Source organism: Aphidius gifuensis, linkage group LG5 (genome assembly GCF_014905175.1).
Source record: "Aphidius gifuensis isolate YNYX2018 linkage group LG5, ASM1490517v1, whole genome shotgun sequence".
NCBI lineage: Eukaryota > Metazoa > Arthropoda > Insecta > Hymenoptera > Braconidae > Aphidius > Aphidius gifuensis.
The window spans coordinates 11,357,185-11,369,724 of record NC_057792.1 but is presented as its reverse complement, the minus strand read 5'-3'; the positions used below and the strand labels follow the sequence as shown (position 1 = coordinate 11,369,724).

Below are 12,540 nucleotides of genomic sequence, written 5' to 3'. Positions count from 1 at the left end.
TCGTTTTGTCTTGATAATCAGTCACTTTTCCTATATTGTCGTTTATGAAACCATTCCCTTTAAATTTTCCTATATTCTCATTTTATATTTAATAATATTTTCCCATATTTAACATTTTTTTCTTTATATTCAGTCACTTTTTCTATATTTTCGTCCATATTTACCAATTTTCTTTGATATTTTCCTATATTTAGTTTTCATTTAATATTTGAAGGAATATTCTTTTACCGACAGGGATAGCATTTTCTTTTTGTTTCAGATAGCGTGCCAAATCCTCCTTTAAATTTACTGATATTTTCCCATATTTATCGTTTTATTCTTTATAACCAGATGGCGTCTTTTCCAAATTTTTCATTTAAAAATCCAATATTCTTACGAAAAATATCGTCTTATAAAAAATAGACTGCGAATTTTTTAAATTTTCCTTTACGATTTACCAATAGGTCTTATGAAAAATCGACCACCCATGGCGATTGCTCTATAATTAAGAGAGGTTTCTATAATTTTTCTTTATATTTTCCTAATATGTATTGATTAAAGATAAGGGACTTAGAAAATTTTTGGGGGTGTCTACCATGGTTGAATTAAAAGGAACCGCGAAAATCACGGCGGGGGTGTCTACCATGGGGGGGTCAGAAAAGGGAAGAACTGTCCTATGTACACTACAGATAATAATAAAAAAACATAAATAGAAAAAGTTAGTGTGTAAAGTTTAGTTGCAACGTGTGACTGTTATTTTTTTTTTTTTTCATCAAATATAATAAAATACAATTAACTTGATGAAAAGCTGTAATATGATTTTAATACTTTGATCGGGCAACGGTCCAACTAAAATGATTTAATGATTGTTCATAAATTAATCAAATGATATTTCTGTTCATTACGACAATAAATATTGATTATTAACTTGATCTATATATGGTTATTCATGAAAATGCAAAATAAGAAAAATGATTGATAAAAATGATAATTATGATGAATAAAATCGTTGTAATAAAAATACACAATAATATATACAACCGCGCGCCTTGTATAACAAAAACATCAGAAACATCTGTACCTGGTAGTGGTACTGAATTTTAACATTATATCTACCACACTGGATACAATGTGATTTACGTTATCTTGATATGACAGTACTTGGTAAATTGGCTGTTATAATGCCTAATACACCATGGGATATACATATGGAATTACCATATGGTACAATGTCTAATGATGAAATGCAACAGTTCGGTATCCCTGGTGGAAATATTTCTTTTTTTAATAAATTTTCTACGAATTTTCACGACATACCCAGGGATAGGTCAAATTTTTCTGAAATTGTTTGTGAGCGGCAAAAAAATGACGTCAGTAAAATAGTTCAAAAAGTGAAATGTAGGGGAGCTTTTAATGTATAATGCATATTGCATGGTATATGAAACTAAAGATGTACATATGCATGAATACATATCCGTCGTCGATATTATAAACGATTATAAAAGTGAAGGCTTGAAACTTTATTTGGGAAGAACCGGGCGGGGTCAAGTATAAAATTTCAAGTTAAGACCATTCATATGGGTCAATGATTTTCAAAGAAATTAGTACTTTTGTACTTGACTTTTTTGATATTCTCTTTTTTTGTATGTTTAAAAAAAAAAAAATAATAATTTCGAATACTTAACTTTCCTTTTTGTACAAAAATTTATTTTTGTTTTTTTTTTGATTAATAACTCGGTGAATAATTAATAAAAATATCTAAGAATTTGTATGAAACTTCTTGATTCAAAAAATTTATTTGAAGAAAAATATGTAATTTTTAATTCTATCGACGACTGTATTTTTTATTTTTCTGATTTATCAATTTTAATTTTTCTCATTTTCCACCCACCACAACACAGCGTTTTCTTGTCTTCGAGCGCTCGACTGGTTATTGCATCCAGACCCTCAATTGTTATTTAGTCGTCAGATTACTGAGATTTATTTTGCTGGACATAACCATAAATAAATTTTTAAAAAATAAATGAATATAAATATTATCATCAAAATCTTTCATTTGATTTAATCTGTTTGGATTGGGTCGAGTACAAAACAGTGTTCTTTGTTTACTTTTAAATAAATAAAAATATAAACATGATTTGATATAGCTCAAGTTAATGTAAACTAGTAGACATCACATACTCTTGAGAAAAAAATAAAATCACTGACAAATAATACCTCAAATTATTATCTTTAAGATTGAATACTTAATTTTTGTTAATAAACGGAATATAAACACTAGAAAATAACTATATACTCATTTAAAGTATGGGTCTAATAATATTTATCAACCGTGGAAGTCACGAGAACAAATACGGGAGCCTAACTCAGTCTTAGAAATGGTAGAGGGGCGCGGTCCATCCGATCGGATTATGAAATACGTAACCAAACCTGAGGTAACTATCGAAAAGTATACGAATTATTATTATTATTATTATTTTCAACGTGCCTCATATAGTAATAATAATTCGTGTTTTTTTTAATTTTCAAAAATTAATATCTTGGTTGGATGACAATTAATTCGAAAGCCATTTTAAAATTAGATTAATATAATAAAACTAAAAGTATTTGTTAAAAAATTATGTCTGAAATTGTTGTTTAAATTATTAATGTTTTACCTGGCCTACTTGTGGACGCCTGACAATTAAGACGGTAGCCAGTCGGGAAACGGTGAATTCAGTTCCAGGCACTCCAGGGGTGCTGGACGTGACTTATCGTCCATTCTGGCTTCCATGACCGTCCGTAGTCATTTTTATTTTTTGACTAGTTTCGTCTAGTCTTGCCAAGTTCAAATCAATGGACTTAGAAAAAAAAATTAAATTTTGCAAAAAAAAACTAAGTACTTTAAAATAACAAAAAACTAAGATGTCTACATTATTTTACCAGCAAAATTTTTTACATATCTAGATTTTGACTTAGCTGTGATTGTAGCCAAACAATCGATATCTCCATTCTTTTACCTAGCTACATTTTTTACTTGGCTGTAATTGTAGCCACACAACCAATATCTACATTATTTTACTTAGCTAGATTTTTTACTTATAGCTGTGATTGTAGCCACATAATTAATATCTGCATTATTTTACTTAGCTTTACTTACAGCAAAACAATCAATATCTACATTATTTTACTTAGTTAGATTTTTCACTTGGCTAGATTTTCTACTTAGCTGTAATTGTAGCCTCACAATCAATATTATTTTACTTTCTTGAAAAAAAAAAATTACAAAGAAAAAACTTGGAAAAAAAAAAAATTTACGAAAAAAACTAAGTCCTTTATTTTGAACTTGGCAAATCTAGACGAAACGAGTAAAAAAAAAATGACTACGGGAGGTCATGATGGCCATAATCCGCAATAAGCCATCACGGGGGGCACCATGGGGTACCAGTCAGGCAACGTGTTCTGGGTCACAAGGACTACCATTGAACGAATTTTTGTTACTTATGGTTCTGTCCAGTTTTTTTGACATCATCTTACCGTCTAAATTACTCATACAATTCATACATACTTTCTCACAGACACCATATATATTTCTTTCTCACTCAATCTTATTAATCATATGGGCGAACGCTTGTGGGCGAGGGAGGGGACTTACGGTCGAGCGTCAGTGCCGAGCGTCAGGCCCGAGTGTCACTGCTGAGCGTTACACACAATTTTTTTCTCACTACCCAATGAAAAGAAGTTTCACTTCAAAAAAAAAAAATTTTCTATTACGATTTTATCGAATTATCGTAATTATCGTGAGGGAATTATCGTATCGTATCGTCATATCGTCACGATAAAAATTTGCATTATCGTATCATTTATCGTGATTATCGTATCGTACAGGGATTACCGTCTATCGCGGCAACACTAGTATCAATTTGATGGTTTTTATTTTGAAAAAGTCTCAACCCTGACGAGGCAACTATAAATTAAATTTTTTTAAAGTCTGATGATAACAAATAATAGTTGTATGTAGTCAGTGAACTATCGAATAAGTGCAAAATTATATGGAATAAAGTTATTTTGAAAAGACACTGTCGCCTTTATAAATTTGGGATACGTATCTTACGCTTGAAGAAAAGTATGAAAAAATAAAGAAAAAATAGATTTTTCCAAGTACAAGCATTTGATTTGAAAGAGAAATATATGTAAAACTCTTAAGAGGCAAGACTGGACCCAATCTTGTCTTGGTTGTGTCTTGGTACAGAATATGCGAATCTTATCCTGGTCTTGCCTTGGTTTCAAAAAGGTCAGTCTTATCTTGGTTTTGAATCAGGCGATAGTCTCGATTCTTACCTTGTTTCGAATTACTATGGCAATGTTTTCATTATCAAAATAAATTTGTTTTCCTAATTTTCAAACGTGTTTCAGCCTTAACCAGTACACTCACTTGCATGAATTTTATAATTTTTCTTTTTATTATAAAAAAATGACCAAGAGCCTTGGGTAGTTTTGGTGAAAAAAAAACTCTTGTCTTGTGAGAAGCCCCGATCATTCCTCCAAATTTTCCGATTATTTTCTGTCATTTTTTCTAATCTTTACTTTTTACTGAAAAAAAAAAATGTTTTTAATGAATTATTCTATTTATTTTTTCATTTATAGGCAATGCAACGGCAATGGAAGCAGTTTGGGCTATGCGGGATGTGAGTATCTTTGTTGTGGACGGGGTCATGTGACAAAGACACGAGTGGTTCTCGAAAGATGTGAGTGCAAATACATAAGCTGCTGTTATAGTGTTCAATGCAGCACATGCAGGAATATTGTCACTACCTATGAATGCAATTGAGCAAAAATATCTTTTCTTCGGTATCAAAATTATAACTGTAAAACTGAAAAAATGACTCAATTAACATTATACAGTATATATCTATTAGTGTCTATCTACTCAGAATCAAAAAATAAAAGTATTTCGTCGGGTGATAACACTATTTATCATTTTTGAATAAAAAACTTGAAAAATATGAAATAAGGCCGGAAACATCTCAATTCAGCCCCGTTGTACTCCCGTGCCGAGGGACGTGACTCAGTGTCCATTCTGGCCATTCCGACCATTCGTGGTTCTCTTTATGTTTTTAAATAGAAATCTAGTTTTGCCAAGTTTCAAAAGAAGGGACTTTTTTTTTTTTTCGTAAAAAGCTAGAGTTTTTGCTTAGCCACTAGATATTTTACTTAGCTTCAATTATAGCCAAACACACAATATCTACATAATTTTACAAGCTTGATTTTCTCCTCAGATACATCTTTTCCTTATTTAGATTTTATACTTAACTAGATTTTTTACTTAGCTTCAATTATAGCCAAACATTGGCGATACGGAGCTTTCCGGAATTTTACGGAGAAATTATTTCCACCAGAGATTTACTGATATTTTCCCATATTTATCGTTTTTACTCATTTTTACTCATATTCAGTAATTTTTCTATATTTTCCATTATATTTACCGATATTTTCCATATTTATCTTATTGAGATTAAGGGATTTAAAAAATTTTGTAGGGGGGGGGGGATGCCTTTATATTTACTGATATTTTCCCATGATTATCGTATTTTTCTTTATATTCAGTGATTTTTCCGTCATATTTACTGATATTTTCCTATATTTTTCCATATTTCCTTTCATGTTTACTGATATCTTCCTGATAATTTCCTATATTTTTCTATATTTTCTTTTCTATTTACTGAAATTTTCCTGATATTTTCCTATAATTATCGTATTTTTATTTATATTCAGTGATTTTTCCGTCATATTTACTGATATTTTCCCATATTTATCGTTTTTTTCTTTATATTCAGTGATTTTTTTATATTTTCCTTTTGTATTTACTGATATTTTCCATATTTATCGTATTGAGATTAAGGGGAGGGGGGTGTTTACTATGGTTGAGATTGAGGGAAGAAAAGCGAAAACAATAAAAAATCAAAATTCCCTAAAAAATACGTATTCAATATTTTTCGCTCTAGATCAATAAGAAAAATATTTCAAGTAAATTCAATTTTTGGACTTAAAACTCACGTGGATCTATCCATATATATATTTATACACATATAAATAGAGTTCTGGTCTGAGGGGTTATCGACTGAGAAGCTAATAAATACCACCGGTTTATGAGTAGCCTCGGTAGTGACATCTATTCTTGCCTGAATGTCAGTGTTGGCTAGCAACACACCCGCCTCGAGCAAATAATTCAGATTCCTACCCTGGCTGCGACAGATTCGCATTCCTTACTTCGATACTTCCACCGGAGAGTCGCATCGGATATGCGTACAGATGGTCATATGGAGTAGGACTAACGGGAAAGAAATAGAGAATCCACAAAACTGGTGATCGCTGGCGTCTCCAGGGGTATAGCACTACATGTATTTTTTTTTGGGCTTATATTTTTCCCTAACTAAAGATTTTTTTCATGCGCGGAGACCGTTTTTTGCATATAAGTGAAGGGGGGGCGGGAATTTGGATATTATAACAACGATATCTTCAACATCGACCCAAACTATGCTACCGACTGATTTATTTTAAAATTTGAAATGAGTTAATATTTTTTATTTTTATTTATTTATGTAATATCGTATGATAAATGAAAAGCTATAGGAAAAATGGTAGCTGAGGAAATGAAGTTGTCACATGTTAATTTATACGAAATTAATTTTGACAAAGAAATAAACATGCAGGCAACATCCTTTCCTTAGCTAATATTTTTCCCATAGCTTTTTATTAATTTAAATAAATAAATGGTCATAGAAAAATGGTAGCTGAGGGAAGGAAGTTGTTTACATGGTAATTTATAAAGATTGTATTTAGCCAAAGTAACTAACATGTAGGCAACATCCTTCCCTTAGCTAATGTTTTTCTCATAGTTTTTTATTAATTAGAATCAACAAAAAGCTGTAGGAAAAATGGTAGCTAATAAGAGGAAGTTGTTTACATGTTAACTTATGAAGAATTAATTTAGCCGAAGAAAGTAACATGTTGGCAACATCCATTCCTTGGCTAATATTTTCCCTATAGCTTTTCAATAATTTGACTATATAAAAAGTCATAGGAAAAATCGTATCGGAGAAAAAGACTACATGTTTGTTTTGGTGAATGATTTTATGAATTACCTCGAGCTGTCAAAAGGCAGCACCTCATGGGCTGGGTGTTGAAAGCCCACCTTGTGATGTTTCACGGAATTAACTCGGGGCTTTACGGGCTCTATCGGGTTCGTTCGGACGTTGGTTTGACTATGGTCACGTTTCGCGTCTAGCCGGCACACAAGCAATTAAAACATACACCCGTTTACAATGGTTGCCAGAGGCTTTTGTCAAAGAGTCATTAAAATTGCGTCATTGAGGCGTTTATATACCATAATTGGCTTACAATAATCATCATTACAATACTCATTAATGTACATTCATATATTTTTAATTAGTTTGTTAAACATTATAGTTGAACTTATAAACAACAAGTGTGTCGTGTCGCGTTGCTCTTCCTTACTTCTACACAGAATCCTCATCCACTCTGTCACTAGCTGAAACAATGTTAATTCCTTCAGCTAAATTAATTCTTTGTAAATTAACATGTAAACAACTTCCTTTCCTTAGCTTATATTTCTTCCATAGCTATTTATTAATTTAATAAATAAAAACAAATTATTAAATAAAAAGTCATAGGAAAAATGGTAGCTAAGGGAAGGATTTTGTTTACATGGTAATTTAAAAAGAATGAATTTATCAAAAGAAATTAACACGTAAGCAACATCCTTTCCTCTGCTAATATGTTTCCCATAGCTTTCTATTAATTGAAAAGAATAAAAAGCTATAGAAAAAATGGTACCTAAGGGAAGAAAATTGTTAACATGTTAATTTATAAATAATTAATTGAGCCAATGAAATTATCATGTAGGCAGAATCCTTGAGCTAATGTTTTTCCCATAGCTTTTTATTTATTTAAATCAACAAAAAGCTGTAGAAAAATGGTAGCTAAGAAAAGAAAGTTGTTTACATGTTAACTTATAAAGAATTAATTTAACCAAAAAAACTAACATGCAGGCAGCATCCTTTCTTAGCTAATATTTTTTCTATAGTTTTTTATTAATTGAAATAAATGAAAAAGCATAGGAAAAATCGTATCTGAGGAAAAGATGTTACTTACATGTTAATTCCTCGGCTAAATTAATTCATTGTAGATCATTATGTAAACAACTTCCTTTCCTTAGCTAATATTCTTTCCATAACTATTTATAAATTTAATATATAAAAACAAATTATTAAACAAAAAGTTATAGGAAAAAATGGTAGCTAAGGGAAGGATGTTGTTTATATGTTAATTAAAAAATGATTAATTTAGCAAAAGTAATTAACACGTAGGCAACATCCTTTCCTGAACTACCATTTTTTCTATAGCTTCTTATTAATTTAAATAAACAAAAAGTCAGAGGAAAAATGGTAGCTAAGAAAAGGATGTTGCCACATGTTAATTTATAAAGAATTAATTTAACCAAAGGATCTAACATGTAGGCAACTTCCTTTCCTTAGATCCTATTTATCTCATAGCTTTCTATTTATTTAAAATAATAAAAAACTATGAGAAAAATATTAGCTAAGAAAAGGAAGTTGGCTACATGTTAAATTAATCCTTTGGCTAAATTAATTCTTTATAAACTAACATGTAAACAACTTCCTTTCCTCAGTTACAACTATTCCCATAGCTTTTTATGAATTTAAATATTCGAAAAGCTATAGGAAAAATGGTAGCTAAGGATAGGATATTGTCTACATGTTAATTTTTTCGGCTCAATTAATCCTTTATAAATTAACATGTTGCCACACTTTATTTTTAGTTATTTTTTCTATAGCTCTTTATTTATTCAAATTGATTCATCATCTTAAGATATCTATTACAATCACCAAACGTAAATTTAATTTAGCCGATAAAGAAGAAACGCGACAGATAACGTATAAATGAACCGGTTTATCATCTAAATACAATATGGCGGGCCATACCTATACTTACTAGACTCAGTCTGGGGTCCCTTGTGGCAAATAAGCCCACATAAAAATACACGTAGTGCTATACCCCTGGGCATCTTACTATCACTCGTCGGCCAGCTCCGTGGTTTGCCTCCGATGAAGCTAGCTGACTCCTTGGTGGAGTTGGCTGGTGACTTGGTTACATTGCCCCTATTCACATAAAATTCAACATAGCTATTTAGTTTGAGCTCAGGAGGGTTCAAGTCCACGAAAAAATCACCCAGGTTACGATTTACAATCACCAGAAGGTCAGAATGATTTTTGAAATTATCTTCAGAGTTTCTCTTATTATTTTAATATTATTTAAACAATAAAATATATTTTCTTAAAAAGAGGAGATTAAAAATATCGAATTAGTTCCTAATGTTGGTTTCCTGGTCACCAGTATGTAGAAAGTGATTTCTTTTATCATCTTCCGGGAATTTTTTCTATTAAATAATATATTTTGTCGAGAAGAAAAAATAAAAATATCGCATTAGTTTGTAATGTGAGTTTCCAGTTCCCGAGATGAAATTTTTACTCTGAAAACAGCCTCTGAAAACTCTGCAGCCTCTAAAACCTGCCTCTCTAGTCGCCAAATTAGAGGTAGTTCAGAGGTTGCTGCAAGCCTCTCGATCAGAGACAAATCTCTGACAAATTCTATAATACTATCTGCATGACTCTGATAGAGAGATGATTGCCTCTGCAATCGAGATTTAATCCTGGCCAGTGGTCACTTTGTTAGACTATAAAATGGATAAATATATATAGTTAAGCATTATGCTTGGTCTATAACTGACTTTCGAATATTAGTATAAATTTAAAAAAAAAAAAAAAAAATTGATATGAATTTTTTAGACTTAATTTTATTAATACTATATGACGACGAGACTGATTCAATAAATGGAAGTGAGAAATACACAGAAACTGTGACCTAAATTAATTACCTCTGGACGGACGCGAACCCTCAACCTTTCTGTTTGAGATTCATGGTATTCAACAAGTCACACGTACACGTACACGCACACATACAAGCACACTCAAGCTAGAATCACAGCACACGTTTTTTCGTAGTCTTGTACAGTCATAGTAAGAACACAGTCTAGCACACATTCAGTTTTTAATTTAGTTTAAAAAATTAGTCCACATAAATTAATGTACACAAAATACACGTCATAAATTATCGAGTGCACATAGTTTACTATTTTACAACACACAGAACACAACAAGAATCGTGATTGATAAATGAATATAATTTATAGTGTCACAGTGCCGAGTTGTGGTTAGTTTACTATCAGAACATTTTAGAACACACAAAAGAACAAAGATTGACATTGTAGTTTACAACTACAAGGTCAAAGAACACTTGTAATTATGTTATCTCACAATATAATCTCTCTATAGTGACATCGTCGGGGCTCAAATTCTCGGAATTTATTATAGAAAGCGTCTCCCACTCTAGCGTCGAGGGGAATTGAGTGAGCGCGACGGATAGAATAATAAAATGAGAAAGAATATACTACGTCACACACCGATACACCAACACAAGTAGGGACATTCTGGAGTGAGAGAAAAAATTCTCCTACGCTGACGCTCGATGTCACTATAGAGAATGTCACTATAGAGAGATTATACTGTAATAGTTTTAAGTTATTGTGTTTTTAAATAAATGACATTAATTTTATAAAGTGCTAAATACGATTATTAAAATCGTATCGATACCAAAACCTATCACAAGCCATCCGAATTCTTAAACTAAAATTTAAGATAAATAAAAAAATTTAGTTCACAAACACTTTCGATTACTAAACAAGGGCTTTAACACACACGGCTATTTCAACTTTAGGTGACACGGTTGTTTAATTTGTATTTATAGCTTATTCATCGTTCTGCTCTCTCATTGCTCTCTGAGAGGCTCTGTGATTTTGAAAGTTATAGTTGTTGCGATCTTGCCCGAGAATTTCGCCTCTACGAGTCTCTGTAATTTTTAAACTTTGAAAAAAATTAATTATTCTCAAAGTTAAAAATCGTAGAGACTTTCAGAGACAGAATAGAGATTTTTCAAAGGTTGCCAGAGATTACAGAGACATCTCTCTCTGTTCTAGAGTCTTGCACAAATCGACTGCCTCTAAAATAGTATATTGTGATACTAGGGGGTAAAGTAGTGTTTGATAAAATTCTGCTTAACCCCCTAATCTCACATATATTTTTCCTCACGTGGGCATTTTTTTTTCTACTTTTTTAAACGCGTTTGTTGTGGTAAAGTGAATTATTATCTCACTTTTCGCTGTACAAGTCTTTTTCACTTTAACCGAAACTTCCAGTAAAATGATTTTTACGGTAAAATGAAAGTTACGCTTCCGGTAAAATGAAAGTTACACACGGTAAAGTGAAAAAGACGTGTGGAGCGGAGAGTGAGATAATAGTTCACTTTACCACCGCAAACGCGTGGAAAAAAGTAGTAAAAAAAATGCCTCAGTGAAGAAAAATTTTTTTTAGAGGCTACAGAGATTAAGCAGCGGCTATTTCAGAGTTTGCCGAGTCAGAGAGAGGCTAGTTGGAGACAATTAGAGGCTTGAAGAGACTATTAGAGGCTGTTTTCAGAGACAAAATTTCATCTCGGGTTAACCAGGATAAAGAAAGTTATCTAAATAAAGAACAAGTACCGTTATAAAATTTAATTTATTATAATTGATTTGGATTTATAATTAATACACAAGTAAGACAAGTTTGGCAAATATAATCCAAAGATCTGAGAATGCCGTTATCTGAGAAATAAGATACTGAAGATTCAAAATTACAATCAATTTAATGATCTATTTCTAAATTCAAAATTCCATTTCGGAGTTGGTTCATGTCAATGTCAAGAATAATCAAGTGACAAAAAGAAGATATAATGACATGTTCGGATGATGACATCGTTAATTTTTTTATTACATATTGAACAAGCAGAATCATAGCGTACACTGTCATGTGTACATAGATCATCTCTAATAAACTGATTACTTCTGCAAGAAAAGAAATAATGTAGAATCTTTCTATCTGGAAATAATCTCTCACTAAAAAACGACAAAAACACCTCAAAAACGCTTTATCGAATGAGAATTTCTATTTTTATTCTAAAATCTCTATTTGATCATGTTGGATACTGTGATTCCTAGTAATTGGAATTTTTTTTTTTCTCTTATGTCGAGAAGCAAGTTATATGAATTTTTTTTTGGACTGTATATCAATGACGTTCGAAGATATAACATTAAATTTGAATAAAATATATCTATCATTCAAAATCATTTTGGAACAAGTCTAACTGAAAGAAAAAAAAAAAAAAAATTAAATAAATAAATAAATAAATAATACAGTAATAAGGGAATTACGAAAATAAAAAAAACAAAATTTGAAAATTCAGCGATCTATGATAAGTAAAAAAGTTTGATTCTAAAAAAAAAGATAACCGATAAATTAGGAATAAATATGTTGAATTGCAGAAGTTTGTATAAATAGTGATATAAAACAAATATCATTGACGTGTTCAAATGATGTAAACAAAAAC

The 12,540-nt window shown here is 31.1% G+C and overlaps 1 protein-coding gene across 1 annotated transcript in view; it reads left to right on the top strand.

Moving 5' to 3' along the window:
- Positions 1-4,789, top strand: part of LOC122857592 (protein Wnt-11b-2-like) — a 114,058-nt gene extending 109,269 nt beyond the window's left edge. The window contains exon 5 of the mRNA XM_044159843.1: positions 4,606-4,789. Within this exon, the coding sequence (XP_044015778.1) occupies positions 4,606-4,789 (184 nt within the window). The remainder of the gene's footprint in view (positions 1-4,605) is intronic.
- The last annotated feature ends 7,751 nt before the right edge of the window (positions 4,790-12,540 follow it).